At 32.3% G+C, this 21,491-nt stretch overlaps 1 protein-coding gene across 1 annotated transcript in view; it reads right to left on the reverse strand.

Annotated features, from left to right (window-relative positions):
• The window catches only part of CSMD3 (CUB and Sushi multiple domains 3), a 1,224,761-nt gene that overhangs the window by 408,928 nt on the left and 794,342 nt on the right, over positions 1 to 21,491 (reverse strand). Inside the window, exons 19-22 of the mRNA XM_015145899.3 lie at positions 19,910 to 20,098; positions 11,499 to 11,615; positions 4,710 to 4,925; positions 2,871 to 3,059 (exon numbers count right to left, since the gene is read on the reverse strand). Coding sequence (XP_015001385.2) covers positions 2,871 to 3,059; positions 4,710 to 4,925; positions 11,499 to 11,615; positions 19,910 to 20,098 — 711 coding nt within the window. The remainder of the gene's footprint in view (positions 1 to 2,870; positions 3,060 to 4,709; positions 4,926 to 11,498; positions 11,616 to 19,909; positions 20,099 to 21,491) is intronic.

Here is a 21,491-nt window from a genome sequence, read left to right on the forward strand (position 1 = left end):
AGATTCCAAATAACTGAAACAGAAGCAAACTTTTGGAATACAACTTACTTAATAATTTGGCTATTGTTAATCTATGCTTTCTGTGCAGTTGGCAATGCTGAAGACTAAATAATGATTTTTTAAAACAAGTATGAAATAAAGAATTGGTGTTAGGATATATGAAGTAACAAGTACAAAGAGGTTAAGAAGAAATAAAAGCTGTCCAAATAAACTAGCATTCCTAAAACTGGACATCTGCTCAGATGAATGGTTACAAATAACATACATTTTATGTGAATAAAGACTAAAATTTGGGGGGAAAAACAAAATTAGAAATATATACATATGTGTGTTTAGAATTAGAAATTCAAGAAGGAACAAATTTGATCTGAAGCATAAGCAAAGCAGTAAAGAAAAAAGTTCAAAAAAATTGGAGAAGTAACATTTAAAAAATATTTATTTTTAAAGGAATATTTCTACCCATCTTGTGACTTAAATGTATGCCTACAGTGGAATTTATTAAGGTCAATTGAATTAATTGTAAATTTTAATAAGCTTAAAAGCAAGCACAGCTAATCTGAAAATGAGTGGGGGGAATTCCCATGATAATAACTTTGCTTTCTAAATTTGTCCACAGGGTAATTTTCTTTCATCCTTCCCATTAAAGATTTAGGCAACGAATAAACCCATCTCAAAGAAACACCTTAATAAAACAAAATTAACTCAATGTTAGATTTTTGCAATGCCAGGTTTTCATAAATCCATTTATTAAAATATATCATAAATATAAACTAAATTTTTAAAATGTACAAGTAAGCACTTTTTTTTTTTTAACCTATATAACAGCCTGGCATGTATTCGGTTACTCTGAGAGAAAATGTTAATTCCGTATGATATATTCTTTCTAGAATCACGTTTCCTTAGATACTAGTGAAGAAAAAATTGGGCTTTGGAATGAAACAGATCACTACAAAAATCATAGTGCTACCTCTTACAATCTTAATGATCTTGGGCAAGTTATTTAGCATCTCTAAGGCTCAGACTTCTTCTAATGAAAAGTGGAAGAGATAATAAAATCAGGATTTTAGTAAGGATTAAATGCAATGACTTTACATAAAAGAGCTTAGCAGGTCCTCATAATGTTAGTGTTTTATAAAATGGAATTATTTCCTACTATAATTGATTTTATAAACTAAGTTGACAGGCTGGAGAGACAGCAGATTATACTCAAAACAATTAGTTAAAATAAAATCTAAATTCTGAATGCTTCCTATATTCCGGGGATTGTGCCAGGTGTCTGATTTACATCATTAATTTCTTTAAATCCTCATAACTAATTCACAACAATGAGTTAGGTGCTAGAGTTGTAACCATTTGACTGATGAGAAAAATGAAGTTTAGAAAAGTGAATTGACCAAATATCAAATGGTCAGGCACTCTGTAGTCCTAACTTGGACTATTCCAAAGGTTTCATTAATTACCTTTGAAAATAGTCATGAAAATGAAAATGGGCATAATGAAGTAAAGTGCAGGAATTTCAAAGGTGGCAGTAGCAGTAGTAGCAATAGTAAAAACAAAATGTCCTTAAAAAAATAAATAAAATGCATCCTGTATAGCTCCTGGAAAAGATGCCCTGAGAGTATGATTACTTATCACCTCCCAACTTCAAGCCTCTATGGTTGCTTGTGCCATTTCTATAAAAATCTGTGATTTTAAAAAGAAATTTCATCTGTTATGTGTCTTGAAAACAATCTCATTACAATCAAAGACTTCAGACCCATATTAACTTGGATGGTCATATTTTTTGGCTTAATTTGTGGTTCCACAGGAATTCCCACATTCTATATATGGGACAATAAATTGAATGAGGCAAAAAGGATATCACTTCTTCATTCTCATTTCAATCTGTGGGGCATTTTGTATCCACAGTAAAGAGCAGGGGCTTAAACCACATTTCAAATCTCTACCAATTTTCCTGATTTTATAGCATATTATAACTTACACAGATTTGTGACTCATAATTAGATTTATAATCAAATTAAGTGCTTGTGATAATTTTCAATAACTTTATAAAATAATTATAAAATGGCCATTTGAATCTCATTCTATCATAAGATGTACTGATAATCACTAAACAGCGAGAAGTTCTTGCCTTAATATTTTCTAATTTAAATAGGGAATGATTTAAGTCTTAATGAAAAGCCCTTTATTTTTTCTACTGAACATTGTTTTCTTTTTATCAGTCAAAATATTTACTTCCAAAGATTGAGATGATGACTTCACACTTCCAATACTTTAATTATAGTTATTTTTTATTGCACAACATGAATGAATAGCTCTCTTATCTATCAAATAGTGAGCCAATAAATTCATTGACAGCCCTTAAATTAATTACCTATTCTTCATTTGACACTTTCTCTTGTAATCATCTTTTATGCATGTTAATTTTAAGTTATAAAATATTGTAAAAACCTTAGTCAGAATATACTATCAATAGAATACAAGAATTCCATTTTCTGTGAGCTCTCAAAATATGATTCTATTTCTATCCTTCATCTATCTACCTACCTACCTACCTGCCTATCTATATCATCTATCTATCTCCATATATCTATGTATCTATCATATTTCTATCTATCTATCTATCTACCTACCTATCTAATTCATTTATTATCCCTATCTGAAAACAAATTTAGAAGCATGGTTTCTTGAATGGAGCAGTAGAGAAGTTAATTCAGTTACACCAGATTGCCAAATAGAAAAAAAATTGAAATAACTAATGTGAAATAAATGAAGAAATTCAACAGATTATAAAAAACGAAGGGTGTAACCATGCAACTCCATGGACAGTGACTACACATACAAGCAAATGAAAGCAGCTGACCACGTACCCACACACCTTGGCAGAGGTGCACTCCACACTCGTCGGCCACCACCAAGACAGATGATCTCTGATGTTCCTTCCAGTCGATAACCCGATGAGCATGAGAAGGTCAGAGTGTCACCAACCCCAAAGTTGAACCCAATTCGACTACCATATTGAGGAATGCCAGGATCTTCACAAGGTTCAAGGTTATATTCTGTAAATTAGAGAGAAAATTTCCCCGCAGGGGAGGAAAGGACAAAGAAAATGATAGTGGTTACTTTTAAGGGTGTATTCCTATTGTTTTTAGAACCTAGTCATATATTTAGAAGTGACTATATGAATAGCTATCAGAACATACAAATGGCACACATATGTTTCTTCTTTTGTAAAATAGCTAATAACTTGATAAATATTTGTATGTGCGGTATTCAATATAGATGAGAAAATATCACCTTCTGAATAATAAAATATAGCTTTTTATCTTATTGTTTTTTCTGCATTAGAAACATTTTTATTTCATATATTTTTGACTTATAATGGTATAAGAACTGCATATTTTCAAACACAAAATAACATTTGAAATGAAATCATTTGCACTTTTGAAATGCATTTTGCTTAATATTTTACATTTAAATGATAAAGGCCCTTCTGCTTCTTGTATACAAGAAGTTCAGCTAATGCATATTCTGAAAAACACATGACTTGAGATGCAAGGGTTTATGTGAGACTGAAGTGACCACACATTGAAAATTATTATATTATGGATTTTTATAGGAACTTTTCCCCAGGCAATAAATGAGCATTATGAAAATGAACAACTAAACAGTCTTCAGGGTATGAAACAGTAGAGTTGATTAAACATTATAATTTATATACAGTCCTAAGAAGAAGTAGCTTATCTAAAAATATTCCCAGAGCAGTTACTGTGTAATTGCAATAAAGAACAAGAGGCATTGCTTCATGTTGATTAGCTAATATTTTATGCTTTAAAAAAATAACTTGGATTTTTTTTCTAACATTCTAGGTTATGTTCATTTACTACTCATGATAAAATACTTTTATGATTTTAGCATCCCAATATTTTCATCCAAATACTAAAATAGTTGTTTAAGAACAAGGTTAGTGCTTGTATCATTTTAATATTAGCAAGTTGTCATAACATTTACTTATTAATTTGTGTCTGTATTAAGAAATAGCTAGTTGTGTTCATTCAAATTGAAAGTAGAGCTCTAAGTGGTGGGAATACATTTTATTCTCTTTGGTCTCATACTTTTTTTCTCCCTGTAATCCAAGTAATACTATTGTCTATAAATAAGATTATACTAGAAGAAAGGAGTAACTATGCTAATTTGATTACAGATTATCTAATTCCAGAATAATAAATTAGGTTTATCTTAATACTAGCCTGTTGGTTATGCCTTCTATGTCTTTTCCTAGGCACATAAAACAAGGAAATAACTGGATTAATTCTCATTTCATTTTTGAGTCTAAGTGAAGTTTTAAAATATATATTTTAATTTTCATTTTGCATTTACTAGGCATTTTAGCTAGTTTTGACCTCTGTTAGAATTTTGCAGAATTTTTGTAAATTAAAGAAATGTAATTATTGTACTTCCAGTAGATTTACAGCAAATTAATTAATTTTTGCTTTTTCCCTTATTTATTACTAGAGATAATCTTCAATCTATTCCAATCTTTCCTTAAACTTGACAGATATTACTTTGCTTTCTTTTTTTAAAACTTTTTCTTCTATTCTGCTATTTTTCACTCTCTGTTTCATCATTAGTTATGCTCATATCTTGAAAAAATTGATTTTTTTAAAAGTTATTGAATGAGCCCTTTTGTTTTTTGTTTATTTTCTCACCAGAGAATGTAATGTTAAATCCTTCATATGATATTGAAAAATCTGAAATGAAACGCAATTGAGCCCTGAAATTTCCATAGAGACCAGCATTGATTGTTGGAGGAAGATCTGAACCAGTCAGGCGTGCCAGTGGTTGGGTAAAACTGCCATTCTCTGTGATCAGTAAGTAGTCATGATGGTCTTCCAAATGAAAAGTGTGGAAGTTGAACTGCACACCTATTAAGAAAAATAGGAACACTGAATTTACAGGTAGATTAGTAAAACACAGAGAGTTACTGTCAAACTACCTATTAGCCAGGGCTTTCCTTCTAATTAAATTTTCTGAAAATGAGAGGCATTACTATAAAATATTCCAAATATATATCATATTATTCTTTTTATGTGTGTTTTTCCTTCAGATTCATTAAAAGAGATATAATGAGTCATGTCTTGGAAACTGCTTGAAAATAAAATTAAAAAACCAATGCCTGAAAAAAAATTACCTGGTTTTCTGAAAATTTCAAAAGAAATACATATATTTTGTTTACAATAGAGGTGCAACTTCCTGGTAAATACTGTACATGCCTCCATTTTCTTCTCCAATCCCTTCAACCAACATAAAAGCAATGCTTAATATTATAGAACTTAACTTCCAAATATGCTGTTTATTTTAGAAGATAAATATAAAACAGGCATAGGGAATGCTATTTGTTAAATGAATGTAATTATTCTCCATTTATCTGTCACAAATTTCAACCTGTGCATATAATATGCAAAACATGTATATATAAGTGTTCAGCTAAATGAGTTTCCATAAACCAAATATTTTTGCAAATAGTATCCAAATCAATAGTCACAATAATACAAACACCCAGAGCCTTTTTAATAAAACTTTTCTGTCATTTCAGCTTTACAGAGGTAACCACTCACTCAACTTCTAAAGCACAAACTAATTTTGCTGCTTTGTATATATATTTTGTAGTTTATGGAATGGAATCATATATATTCTTTTGGATCTGACTTATTTTACTCAACATTAGGTTTGTGAGATTTCTCAATATCATTGTGTGTAGTTGGGGGTGGTTCATTTTTGGTGATGTATAGTATAGCATTCCACCTTGTGAATATACCACATCTATTTACCTGTTCAACTGCTGATGGTCACTTAAGTTGTTTGCATTTTATCACAAATGTAGACAGTGCTGCCATGAACATGTGAGTATATCTTTTGTGAATGTATGTGCTTTTTTCTGTTGTGTACGTATCTAGGAGTGGAATTACTGAATAATGGGGGTAATAATATATGTGTTGCTTTAACAAATACTGTTTTACAAAGTGGCCATGCCAATTTACATCTCCATAGACAATATGGTTGCTCCATATCTTCTCCAATACTTGAAAATCTGGGGCTTTTAAATTTGCTCCTTTCTAGTGAGTATGTAGTGGACTCCTTGTGGTATCATGTTAGTATTTAATTACAGTGTCCTTGTGGTATCATGTTAGTATTTAATTACAGTGTCAAGAACACGTGTAAAAGACTAATGACTTCACACAGATACACACACTCAAATACACACAACATACTGCGTAAGGAGCCATCTGAAATAAAAAAAATGGCTACCACAGGGACCCTTCCCTTGAAGGGCTTTATTTTTGTACCTGACCTAAAAAATTACCCAAGTATTTGCTAAGAAAAGTCCAAAATCTGAGAGTATGACAAGTAACATATTTATTCATTTACATTTTAGTTTCAAATGTTGGGAATTCTTAAGAGTCTCCATTGTTTAAAAAAAAAAAAAAAAAAAAGAGGATAGAAAATGAGACCAAAACAAACAGACTGAAAACACAAACATTACCACGACAAGGTTATTACTGCATAATGAACCAGAGATTTCATATTTGAGAAAGATTTGAAATATATAAGGTACTATTTTCAAATTATTTTTCAAAATGTAAGTTGTTTTTTGTTTGTTTTTGTTTGTTTGTTTGTTTGTTTTCTCCTCTCTATAATGGGCAAGAATACAAAACCCCTTTTGGAGGGAGTCCAAAAATTAAGTCAGTTTTTCAAATGTTCTATAGTATAAAATCAGTATTGATACTAGACAGATGGAAGGAAAATGGGGTATTGACATAATAAACAGAAGATGTTCACTGTCCAGATTAGTTCCTGCAAAATAATGTAAGGGTAGAAAGTTCAGATAAGTAAGTCTTATTTCTCCTATAAAGCTAAGAAAAAAATAGTTGGACAATAGGAGAGTAGATTGAAAAAAGAGAAATAAATCATCATATATGCTATATTATTTACATTTTTTAAGAAAAAAAATGTGCTTGTTCTGAAATACATAAAATGAATTATTTTAGAATTTCATGAATTAATTATTGGTGCCAACAAAGCCACTATTAAGTATTATTTACCTTTCTGAGCCCTACTTTCTCTATCTGTAAAATAGGGCTCTAATAGAGTTGTTTTGCAGTTATAAGGTAACATGAAAATGACTTCGCATAGTGACTGGCACAGAGGAAGTATTCAGAAAGTGTTATTGCTATTGATCAATTTCCCAAAATAAGAGCTAATGTTTTTCCTGTTATTTAGCCCTGGCAAGCCACTTTATAAAATGAAGCTGCTGTTCAAGTCATGGATTAAATGGTAATATCTGCTTTCTTTCACTACTGCAAAACAACTTAAGACCTTCGAAGTTGTGCCGAAGGTCAATTAATCCAAATAAGAAAATGATCCTGAGAAACTACTATATTCTAGTCATTATACAATATAAATATTTAGAAGAATGTAAGTAACTCATGGCCTATCTGAGGAAAAAGGTACATGAACCAAAATTTTAATCATTCTGCCAAACTGGTTAATATAAGTCAATATAGGAGCATAGAAATGGAGGTAACTAATTTGTCAAAGGGGTCCGTAGAGGTGTATAAAAATGACCTTCAAACGTAATGACCATCCAGGTCTGGAGGCTCACACTTGCAATCCCAGTACTTTGGGAGGCCTAGGTGGGTGGATTGCTTGAATCCAGGAGTTTGAGATCAGCTTGGGCAACACGGCAGAATCCCATCTCTACAAAAAACTACAAAACTTAACTAAGTGTGGTGGCATGCACCTGTAGTCCCACCTACTCAGGAGGCTGAGGTGGGAGGATCACCTGAGCCCAGGAAGATTGAGGATGCAGTGAGCCAGGAACAGCCTGGGTGACAGGATGAGAACCCATCTCAGGAAAAACACAAAAATAAAAACAAACCAACAAAAAAACCCAAAGCAATGACCTCCTAAAGCAAAAAAGGCAATGACTTCCAAAAGCAAGAAGTTTGTGATGGTGCAGACTATGATAGACATTTTGGAAAGAAGGGGATTAAACAGGCAAAGACACACAATTCTAACAAGGCAGGGAGAAAAAGTCAGTGGTTTCAATATCGTAATTACTTCTCGTAAGAATGCTAATTCAGGATGCCCAATAAAGGTAATTTATGGTACAGATATATGTATATTAAAGGCTTGTACTTAAAGTCAAAATAGCTTTAATATCTAGGTTTCAGTTACAGTCATGCCACCAGCTATCACCTAAAGGATGCCATTTGACTTATTTTTTTCCTAATATGTAAAGTAATAGGTGTGGACTGTGCTTTATTTAAGGACAGCCTAACTTCTAAGACTCTAAGGGTTTTTTTCTGAGTACACTTTTTTTCTCCAGGTTTCCTGTAACTATTTATAATTAGCATCTTGATTTATAGAATGTGTTTAAGGAAAATCTCTCATGATGTCCCTGCAAGTAAGGAGCAATGTAGGCTGAATGACACTGTAGTTAACTGACTTTGAAACTATTGAACAATTGTATGTGTTCAAACACTTTGACTTCATGTTTAATGGTGAAGAGATTACAGATGGCACATTTAAATTTTATTATTTCTTAAATACTTAGATATTTAGATCTATACTTGTTAAGATTCTTATAAACTCGGCCGGGCGCGGTGGCTCAAGCCTGTAATCCCAGCACTTTGGGAGGCCGAGACGGGCGGATCACGAGGCCAGGAGATCGAGACCATCCTGGCTAACACAGTGAAACCCCGTCTCTACTAAAAAATACAAAAAACTAGCCGGGCTAGGTGGCGGGCGCCTATAGTCCCAGCTACTCGGGAGGCTGAGGCAGGAGAATGACGTAAGATCCGGCCCGGGCGACAGAGTGAGACTCCGTCTTAAAAAAAAAAAAAAAAAAAAAAAAAAAAAGATTCTTAAAGTACTAATGATCATACTTACATAAGAATATTCTGACTATATAATGTGAATGTAAGTGAAATGTAAATCACTTCAAAATGATCTCATAGGAAGTCTGAATCAAAATCGATATGATAAAATGTAACAGGGATAAATATAAAAGTTTGCACTGAAGATAGAAAAAAAAGCAATTGTATAATTATAGAATTTTAGGAATTTAATTTATCTGTATTTTAAGTCCCAGTAATCTAAAAAGATGATTTACATTACTACAAACTTCTTATCAATTAGTAGTATAACATGGTAGCAAAAAAGTTAATTAACACAAATACTTTCTTCTTTAATGAAAATAATTTTAGTGTTACACTGTGCCATGATGTGTTCAGTTTTAGAAAACCACATTTTAAAGAGATAAGCTGGAACGTATCCAGAGAAAGTTGATTAGAGTGGTGATGAACATGAAAATATTATCTTATGATGAATTAAAGGAACTAGGAGTGTTTAGTCTGGGTAGAAAATACTTAGAATAAAGATCTAGGGATAGAGGACATGAAAAACATGGTAGTCTCAGAACTGTGAGTTGGTGTGTTTGAGGAGCTTTTGGTTGGAGCACAGATTAGGCTGCTTTTTTGGTGTAGCTCCAGAGAGCAGAACAGGGATAACGGCTGCAGAATAATTTTTAAACAACTAAATATGTAAAAAATGAGCAAGTTTTCCCAAGGAGTACAGTCCTTATCAACAGAAATATCCATAACAGGTCAGTTCATCCTGTTTCTGAAACACTATACAGAGAAACTAGTTTTCTGAGAAAGAGGTTAGACTATATTACCTTGAATATTTCTCCCACCTTTGAGATTTTCCTTCAAGAAACTTTGGCTACACTTTGGAAGAGTTGTACTTCAAACAAACTCAGCTGGCTCTTAAAACAAAGGCATCTACATCTGCATCTCTTGCCATGTAAATACGGATTTAATTAACACTTGCAACCTGTGAAGATGCAAAACTTTAAGTGTTAATTAAACCTCTATTTACATAGCAAGCAGTATGTAGCACTCCATTCCCTTCTATAGTATCAGGGAGCTTATTTTAAACTCCATTAATCTACTTTGTAATGGAATAATAGGATACTTGTTTAGCTTCCAGCAAAGAGTCTTCTACTAATAAAGAATGACAAAAATCATAGTTTACAAAGTCTTCTACTTCATTCCTGCTATTCAGTACCAGAATACTCGTTTTAAAAACACTTTTTTCTCAATAATATTTAATTCATTGTAGAAATCTAACTAAAATTGTCCTGACATAATTCTCACTTCCTGATAAAATAGTATGTAATTTTATCAAAGGCAAACTTTATTTGTGAAAACACAATACATTTAAATGTATTAAACATAAGGCTTTAGTTTTAATTGTAACATCTCCTTATTGCTAAAAGTATTTTATTTTGATTTTTTCTTTTTTTAGATTTTCTAAAAAAATTATTTATTTTCAATAAATACAATTTAGTAGTAAAATTCAATAATGTAATAAAGCAACAGAGCTAAAATAAAGGGTACTTATCAAAATCAGGTTTTAAAATGAATAAAGTAGCTCCTTTAGAAGATCAGCCCATGGAGATCTTCAAGTAAATAACTTTAATATATTTTTTGTTTTCATATATTGGAATGGTCATTTTACCATTGATAAGTTGTTGCCTTGATAAATTACACTGTACCTTGATAAATTTGAAGTACCTACTTATACATTTCTAATTATAAGCAATATTTGCAAAAATGGATGGTAAATTAAACATGAGTAATTAATTGTTTAGCAGTCCTTCTTATTAAGCACTAAGAAAATGAATTATTAATTACGTAAAATTGTTTGTTATAGATTCCTAAAGGGATGCATGTCATTCTTTATAGAATTCCTTTCAAAACAGTGAAGTAGGTTGTAAAAGTTTTATGAGTCTGGTTGAATCTCGTGAATGAACCATATTTAATACTACAGAGCCTTTTACTTATTTGTTTATTTGTAAAAGGACATTTATTAACATCTACTTATGCAGAGTGCAATTTTACTCTATTTATGTGAGACATATCTGCAGCTCTGTACTAAAGAATCTGAGACACAGATATTTATAGAATGCCTATAAATTAAATAATATAATTATTATAAACAAAAACAGAAACATTCGTAAACAAGTTTGTATAAACATATACTAGTTGCTTTAAAATTGGCTCAGCATATCAGAGCATCTCATATTCCCCTTTGAACTCCTGAAATCAACTTCTTAACACTATGTCAGAAACTACAGCCATCTTATTTGACGTTTTCTTGTTACAAAAAATTCAAATATCATTAGTTTATTATATCAAAACTAAACAAATCTCTCATAGCACCAGCCTTGTAAAAACATGAGCACATTATAATACTATAGAAGAGTAAATATAATTTTTGTTGCAATTATTTAAATTGAAATGTGTTTTAGCATACTGTAGTATTGATCTGTTTTTGCTCATGCAAAAGAACATGTAAAGGAAAATTAAATAAAAATAGACTCAATGAAAATTCAGAAGACAGTCCAATTATTATTTCATGAGGCAAATTACCTTTTCCATGGGTTACATCAACAGTCCATGTACAATTCAGAGAATTTGGATAAAATTCCGGGTAACCAGGTGATAAGATTGTTCCACTAGGCCCTCTAACATCTCCTCCACATAATGCTGAAATACAAAGAAATAGAGCCATGTGATCAACAGTGAGAGAGACAGAGGGTGAATAAATCTCTTATCTCCTTTCTTGAATTGAGGAGTCACATTATCTTTGCTTAAGCTACATCCTTGTAATAGCAGGTGTGTATTAAGACCTTTTCCAATACTAGTAAATCATTTTATCCATTGTATCACTAGAGAAGAAAAGGGTACTCAGTAGCATCTGAGAATTAGTACTGTACCCAAGGGAACATGACTCAACTTTCCACATTTGAATTTGAAGTATGTGCTAATACATTTCTAATTATAAGCAGTATTTGCATAAATTGGTGGTAAATTAAATATGAGTAATTAATTGTTCAGCAATCCCTCTTATTAAGCACTAAGAAAATGAATTGCTAATTGTATAAAATTGTTTGATATAGATTCCTAAAGGGATATGTGTTATTCCTTATAGGATTCCTTTCAAAACTATGAAGTGAGTTGTAAAAGTTTCCAAGGCTGCTTCTGTACTTCTGTATTTTTCTAGGAAATATTATAAACAAAAAGGATCTTTTGAAGGGATGTAGTTTTGTAAGTAAATATTCTAAGATAATAAAAATAAGTTAATCTTAGGTCAACAAATAATATTTGAGTTGATATTCATTTCCTTGAGAACAAATCAAGGTCTTCTACTATATTCAACAGCCATCAGTGCTTATGGTACACCAGACAATTTTATCAAAATTGAAAACTGGAGGAGGCAAAAAAAAAAAAAATTGCCTAGTAAGCATTTTTATTCTAGTATGAGCAGAGAATTTGTTGACTCCTTATTCTATTTCACTTGAAAAGGCCAACTCTTAGACACAGCCAAGGGTAGTAAGAATCATGAATGCAACATGTACCCTTGTCTAATTTGATCCTTGCCCCACTTCCCCAGCACACTAGAAAAGTGAGTTTTGAAGTCTCTCCAAAGCACCTAACACTATAACATATGAATTTGTTAAGTGAAATATGATGAGTGAAATGTCTACTGAATTAAAACCTACAGTCTCTATTTCAAAGGACTGTATGTCGTGCAGCTAGAATAAAATTTCTCAATGAACACAAGAATGAAAATTAAGGGAGTTAAATTAATTTAAAATACACAAAAAGGTAACAAAAAAGAGAGATGCAAACTTTTAGAAAGGACACCAGATATGTGCCCCTGAGCATGCACATGTGTGTATTTGTGTATCTGTGTGTTTGTGTGTGTGTATGTATAAGAAGTTGAGAGGAAATTTTTCTGTATATCAGTATTCTTTCAAATAAAGACACTTTGTCAAGTATCCTACTTCTTGAGAAGTTTCTTGGGAATTGTTTTGTCTGTAAGCTGTACCTATATACCTTTGTAGAAGGGGAAACTTAAAGAGACATTCTGCAGGTAAATGAATAAATCTTTGTAACACATAAACACATTTAAAAATTTAGTAGGAATGCTCAACAGCTAATATATTACAACAAACATTCATAATATTACTTTGACTAGAATCAGATGGGAAAATATAGAATACGTTTTTAAAACAAAGTGAAGATTTCTGTTATTTGAAAATAATTATCATTGGATGCAGACATTGAAGAGAATGGACTTAAAGATGGAATTTCATAGTAAATAGTGGGGAAAGAATGTAATTTAAGTTCTTTTGAAAGATGAAACTAAAAACATAAAGACACATAAATTTTATTTTATATCTAATAAAACAGGATAAAATTACAATGATTTAATAATTCTTACCAAAAACAAAACTAAACACTGTTTTGATCTTAAAATGTAGCTGGCACTATTCTGCAGATTTTATTTATGTTAACTCAGCCCCCACAACAACCTTTTGAGAAGAATGCTGTAATTATGCGGTTTACAGATGAGAAAGCAAATATAGATAGAACTCAGTCTAGTTCCAGGGTCTATGATCTCAAGCAGATTCTTGAATCGTGTTGATGTTTTTTCCATGTTAACAGTACTGTTTTAGCAAGCTATGATGTTCTTTACTTATGTTTGGTTTTGTGGCACTTCCGTCACAAATGATCAATATATTAAAAAAAAAAATCAGGGGCATCCTTTATTTTCTCAGAGATTCATTTTATCCTTTTATGTTCAAATCACTTTTTTTGTGCACCCAACACCTATTGTGTCAGTATCCTTGTCTATGTTCTTTAATTGATCTATCTCTTTTGAATTCTCATTTGCCAGTGGCTTCCTATGTGACTGAAATAGTTCTCCATCATCACCATCATCAGCCTCATCATTTTCATCAACCTAATGAAATTTTTCATTTTTCTAAATGAGTTTATTTTACATTGCCAATGTTTTAAATTGCATTTGTTTTATACTGTCAGCTTTTTAAGCAATTACATGAGATTGTACAGTGACAGATGCTAATGCTAAATAGAAAGTATCTTTGAGTTGGATTAATTTTAAAAGTGGTTAATTCATTACTGAATATTCTTTCATACTGATGATGTTTGCTTATCTAAAAACTATTCCTCCTATTGGAAAGATAAGAATTTGTAAGAGCTTATTAAAATCAATGATGAATGACCTAAAATATTAAGATTAATAAAAAAGATTTAAGTTTTTATATGAGATATTTTGTTTTATATTTTCAGGTACAGGATGGAATTTAAATGTATTGTAACAGATATAGTGGTATAGAGATGATTATGAAAATTTCTCCAAAAACAAATGACTTAAAAAGTGAATGCTGAGATTTAAGTCCGTTTAAGAGAATGTTTGGGCCATTCACTTAGTAAACGTTATTAGAACAAGACTGTCTAAAACAGGTGCCATGGATCTCCTGTGTTATCTCCTGTTATGTGTTCAGAAGGAATTCCAATTTATTGCAGCAACCTTGCTAATTGATTCCATGTGTCTTCAGGGATACCAACAGTTGTGTAAAAGACATAATAGGATTACATGTTCTTGTGAATGAGATAGACAATTGTGTATCAAGTGAATCTTTGAAAAACTAAAGAACTCAGAGCATGCTGATATATATATATATATATATATGTGTGTGTATATATATATATATATATATATATATATGAAAAACTCAGTTACTTTATGTGAACTCAAACAGCTGGCAAAAAAAAAAAAGCACCTAAAAGGATAAAAAGCATCTAAAAGCTAAAAATCTGAGGCACAATAAGCCATTATAGTGACAGTTCAGTTAGTGGAGAACAATTAGTCAGATACACAGTAATCTTGGGCAGTAGAGTTTTTTATCCCTGATTTTTGTAACATATGATACTGCTTTTTCATAGGATAAGTATCCATTATAATTTCGAAATAGTGAAGTCTCTTCAAAAGCTGAGCACTTGAATGTAATTGCCCAGACCTGTAAATTTATACCATGTCCTTGTTAGTGATACACACTGGGCCAGTACAAATCTGTCTATATCCAAAATGGACAATTTTTAGACCAGGATCCATCAAAACACTTTCAGTATTGTAATGAAGCATGGAAATAACCATCTATTACAAATTCCATTAATTTTTAATTTGTTGGTTTGTTTGCTTTTAATCTCATCTCTTCTTTTCCTATTTTCAAGTCTCCCTGTTATGCCCTTAAACTGAGACTGTTCATACTTGCTTATACTCTAGACAAACTTGGTTATCTTGAATTCTAGGAATCTAAACCTGAATCCAGGTATTCATTTGCTACTTTAACCTCTGTACTCAAACCTTTTAATAAGACTAAAGAAATAAGGGAAATAATGAGGTTTAAGTCCATTCAGTTCCATTTTGGTCTGCCTCTTAATGATTTGAGTGACACTGAACCACTTAACCTTTTTTAGGTTAAATTTCTCACAAAATAGCCACATTGTTTCTCAAAGTGGGATAATTTGAGTTTAAAATTGGGGTCTCAGGACAGAAGGTGAAAACAGAGCATGTCTTAGGCAATTCAGGACATAGCACACCTACACATCCATTAAAAGGGGAGGTGTCTTAAGCAACAATGCCTAGTTCCTGGAAGGTTGCTTCAAACCCAGCATCTGATCTTAGCCCTACGCCATTACTCATGACAATCTCATGTACCCAGTGCATAAAAAACATCATTTATCTGTGACTTTTAGCATACATGTAGCCTTTAACACTTGATATGTTGGACAAAGCAAAATGCTCTCCTAAAATTTCTGGTCTGGTCTACCTTAGAGCCATTCAAATCTCAGTTTTATCAAAAATACTGCAGAGATATATAGGAGTAAGTTCTAATCAAAGTATCTAGTAAAAAAAAAAAGTTTGTTTTTTAAATCAAATCTCTTATGTGTCACGGGACATCTTTTACAAATACATGTTAAAGCAACAAGAACACCTGGTTCTTGATTATAAGAATATAAGAAAAATAAGATAGAGTATAACTGTTATCCATTCAAGAAGAATGTAGACACTGTTTATGCTCAACAGTCTTTTTATAGTGTATATACAGCATAATTAATAAATACTAAGTTAACAAATCAATAACTGGTTATAAGGTAGCAATAAATGCCATGTAAATATACAGAGCTACAGAGTTTAGAAAAAGTCAAGATTATGCCCAGTTGCTTTGTTCAGGAAAAGCATGATCAAGTTCATAACCTTTAAAAGTTGACTAGAATTTTGATATGCATAGTTGAGGGAAGGGCTAGAACATTCCAGGGGAAAAAGAACAAAATTCATGAAGGCAAAAACCAGAAAATATATATGCAAAACCAAAAGCAAAAGTATTTCCATAAGTACATTTCATGGAGAATATAGCTTTCTTTCATTCAACACAGATTTATTGTGTGCCAACTATTTGACAAGGACTCTTCTTGGCATTGAGAGTACGACAGTGAGTCTAGCAGAGCACCTACTACATGACATGTATATTCTGTTAGGTAAAGCGACAATAAATACCAAAAAATAATGTAAACAGAGTGAAAAATACTAGGAAGTAAAATTTAAGTGGCACGAAAGGGGTTACTCTTTCACATAATTACTGAGGCAAGTATTGAGTATATAGTTGTGAGTGAAATTAGGGAGTGAGTCATATGGTTCTGTGGGGGAATCCTGATTCAGGACAAAAGGAAGGGAGGCTTAGAGGGACAGAATGGGAGGAATGGGAAAGGGTTCTCATATTGGGAAAATTATTCAGGAGACACGTGTAGTTGGAATGGAGTAGCATGAATGAGGAAGACAGTGGTAAAGGATGAAGTATGGGATGTAGTAAGGGCCCAGAATACCTGGGGTTAATCAAATCATGCAAAAGTCTTTGGATTTTATTCTGCCTGGGATGAAAGTTGCAAGAAGGTTCTAGGTAAGAGGTTGTCCTGATTTGCCTTAGTTTATAAAAGCTTACTCTGGCTGCTTGTTGAAAACTAGACCTAAAAGTTTAAAAGGAGAAGCAGAGAAATTCTTTAAGAAGTGGAATTTAAAAAAATAAATAAATAAATAAGGCACTAAATTTACAAACTAATGCAGAATCTGATGAAAGAATTTCTGGTTCAAGGTTCAAAGTTCTTCAGTCAACAGTGAAATATGAATTAAGAAAGGATCCATTTTTACTTCAAAATCTAAGCATATACACAGAAAATAGAATTAAATAAAATTACTCTTTTTCTTTGGTATAATTGATAGCAAAAAGGGTAATGTCCTGCTTTTCAGTTATGCATTCCAAGCAGCACAGAGTATCAATAAACTATTAAAATGACTGTATCATATATAAATATATACATTCACATATAAAGTCCTTAAAATAAGTATGTGACATCACTGAGAAAGAATAACAAATGTATCATCTATCTTTCATTTTAAGGAATTTTAGTATTTTCCTATTGTGTAGAATGTGGGCAGGTGACAGTGTAGTGGCAGACTTGTGCCCAGGACCTGGATCTAGGCTGCCTGGATTTAAATTCTGACTTTGCCATTAATGAGTGGGGTGATATACGGTGAGGTTCTTAATTTTCCTTTGCCTTAGTTTCCTCATCTGCAAGTGGTGATCATTATAGCACTTATCTTATAGAGTTACTTGGAAGAGAAAATGACTTAAAATACATAAAGCACCTGTAGCAGTATCAGCACATGGTAAAAACTCAATAAATATTAGTCATCACTGTTATTACCACCAAACTACATTGTCTGGTTTGCTTTGTAAATCAGCTAATCATGGGATACAAAGACATCACAAAAGCTGATGTATGTTAGAGTAAAGCACACTGTACACAAGCATTAGGCAACCTAGGCAAATCAAGTTTACATTCCTGGAACAGGGCAAGAACTTCTGTTTGTCTATTTCTCCCTTGCTACCTCAGGAGATTTGTACTAATTACCTCTGGCGCAAAAGTCTCTATTAAAGGAAGCGTCTGATCAAATCTGTTCACTAGGTGACATGATAGTTGAGTTCAGTTCGAGTCAACAGAAAAAAAAATTATTAAGTAGCTGTTTTACACACAGCTTAGCCATTTTTAAAATAAATATAATTCAGTCCTTGTCCAGTTACACTCAACATGAAACAGAAATGCAAAAGAGGAGGCCAGGTCATGACAGAGGTTAAAAGTAACATGATTTGATCTTTTAAAATAAAGATGCATTGTAAGAACGCAGGATGGAAACATCATGGAAAAGGATGGATTTCTCAAGGTTAAGGACCATGAATTCCATGATTAGTCATTTGAGCTTTCATTTCTAAGCAATAAAAAGCCATTAAGAATTTTGGATCTGGAATATAACATGAAATAACCTTAGAGAGAAACATGGGGTTGGATTGAAAAACTCAGAAATGATTGCCATTGCACTGATGAAAAATGATGAAGGCCTGTGCTGCTCCTGGGAAAACTGGATCTATTTGCTTTTATTATTAATAAAAGTTAGGTGTGTTGATGGGCTTGCCATTACTTTTTATCTTCCTGATTCTTACAATATTGCCTCTGTACCTTTCTTTCATGGTGAATGCTCCTCATTCAGGCCAACATTGTAGTTTTATTAGGGTCTGGCAAACATAGGACCTTTATACCACCATGGTTTGTCTCAACCATAGGGATAGATGAGCACATGACCAAGACAAAGTCAACCATAATGGGCCCTTCTCCTTCACTATAGTAACTAGTTTAGATATGGACCAATTGAACACCTTCCCTGGGATTTTTCTAATTAGAGTAACAGGGAAGAGCTCTCATTCCTCTCTGAATCTGAAGATACAGGACTAACAACTTCCATCTCCCAAGAGTGTATACACTACTGTCAATTCCTCACATGGAAAAAACCTGGCTGCAATATAAGACAATTATGTGAATCTCAGAGAAAAGTCTAGGTGAAAGATACAGAAATTCTTAAAAAGTTTTGAATTTATACTTCTTATTAGCAATGAGAGGTATCCCACTTTGCCTTTTCTACTATTTGAACAGTTGAACAACAGCTTGTTTTTATTTTTAAATACCAGTTAGAGATGGGTTTCTGTCACTTACAATCACAAATTAATGGAAGATGTTTTGATGATGTGTTTAAATCTTGATATAAAAACAAATTAGCTTAAAACTGTTTAAAAAATGATGGCACAGACAACACTTGAAAATTTAATCATAAAATGACAAATGGCATCTTCCACCTTAAGAAACAATATGTGTAGAATTTGAAAATAGTGCTGTAAATAGAAATTAAAACCCATAGTTAAATAATATCTAGATTTACATTGAGTGTGCTTTTTGACAAGCAAATATGAAAGCACTTTCCAATCTTAGGAGAAGCAGTTTCTTCCACTGGATTTCATATATGTTTCCTGAAAAATGAAGTGATTCTGACTTATTTTCACAGAAACAAAGAAGCAGTAAAGAACACTGGTATACTATTTATTATAACTAGGAACTTGACACAACAGGGTAGTCTGAGTAAACTACCATGGTGCTGTGTAGCTGGTTAGAATTTGGGTAGACAAGCTTGCCTTCCATTTGAACTGGGACATTTTGTCATTCAAGGCAGGAAGCGAATGCTGCATTTTTTTTAGGGCTTTCTTCTCATACCAATTTGGCATTTTCAAGGCTGTTTTCAAAAGGTCCACAGTATGTTCTTAAATAGTTACATAGGTGAGTTTTAAATATATATGCAAATACAAACAGGGTAGATACATAGATAGTATTTTTAGGCATGGACTAAGTTTGGTTGATTAGCAACAGTCTTTATTTCATGAATGGTTTTATAACATAAATTTGCCAGAAAACAAAAGAACCTTTAAAAAATCTAAAAGATTTATAATTATGTCAAATCCCATATAAAAAAAATTGATTTTTCTGTTTCTAAATCAGCATATTTTGCATGTCAAATGAGTTATTACCATCACAGGTTGGAAGTGGATGACTCCACCAGTGGTTTTTTTCACATAGAAGGGGCTCTTCATGACTCAACCTGTATCCTGGATCACAACTAAATGAAACAGTAGAGCCAATGGAGAAATCATGACCATAGCGACGGCCATGTACAGGTATTCCAGGGTCCAAGCAAGAATACGTGTTTACTGTAACACCTAGAAAACAAAGGGAAGAAAATAAAGAGTAAGCTTGATGGGGTTAGGATTTGCTGAAAATCATTCCTAATTCTTCAAACAGTTACAAGCAATGATTTTTACAAATAAAGGTACTCATACTTCATTTTTAAAATCAGCAATTTATTTAGTAAATTTGTTTTTTCATTTCCTACCATTAAGGATCAAATTCAGGTCATTTAATTGTATAAGAACTTGATGAAAATGTATAACTATCTGTAAAACTTTGTATTGTTTTAAATTTTGTGTATATATACACATATATCACAATAATAATCATAGTGATAGTCAACATTTCTTGAATTTATTATATTCCAAGCACCATTCTAAATATTATACAAAATATTCTAATCACTAAAGGAAAAAGAAGAAGAGTAGAGGCATTTTGCAAGGTATGAAAGTATGAACACCAGAACCGTTCTAAGAAAAACCAATTAGTACGTTTCTTCTGGTGGTTAACTGTTGCTGTTATCAATAGTCTATAGTACACTTCAGTGTCTCCTGATATCTTCCTTGCAATTTACAATCTCTAGCTGAGATCATGCCATGACAATGTTTTCTAGCAACATTCCTGGCCCCCACTTGTTTGATGCCAGTAGCACTTCTCCAGTCATGACAATAACAAATATCTCCAGATATTGCTACACATTTCTTGGGGTGCAACAACTCTCAATTGAGAATCACTGGTATAAAGTATACCATGTTATTATTTTTTCTTCCTATATAGGATATTTAAACAATGAATAACTACTATTTCTATATTCCAAAATTAATCATTAACATTTTTAATATTGTATAATTATATTCAATCACATTTATATGAGAAAATATTTATTTGTATTAGCTACCCAATTCAAAAATGAAGCTAAACAAAATGGTACAAAATAGAAGTTTAATTTTAAAGAGGGAAATTGCACATTTTAAGTATATTTATCAAGCATATTCACTTCATCTAAATGCTGTTATTTTAATGAAAAACTAAAATACAATAGAGACAAATTTATCTTCAACATAACTACTTTTATCTGCTAAGTTCCTCTTCTAAGTGAGACCATTATTTTTCTAAGCACCCAGTGCTTTTTTTTTGAGACAGAGTCTTCCTTTGTCACCCAGGCTGGAGTGCAGTGGCACAGTCTCGGCTCACTGTGACCTCCACCTGCTGGGTTCAAGCAATTCTCCTGCCTCAGCCTCCTGATTAGCTGGGACTACAGGCACATGCCACCATGCCCGGCTAATTTTTTGTATTGTTAGTAGAGACGGAGTTTTACCATCTTGCCCAGGCTGGTCTCAAGCTCCTGACCTCAGGTAATCTGCTTGCCTCAGCCTCCCAAAGTGCTAGGATTACAGGCGTGAGTCAATGCGCCTGGCCAGTACC

Source organism: Macaca mulatta, chromosome 8 (genome assembly GCF_049350105.2).
Source record: "Macaca mulatta isolate MMU2019108-1 chromosome 8, T2T-MMU8v2.0, whole genome shotgun sequence".
NCBI classification, from domain to species: Eukaryota; Metazoa; Chordata; class Mammalia; order Primates; family Cercopithecidae; genus Macaca; species Macaca mulatta.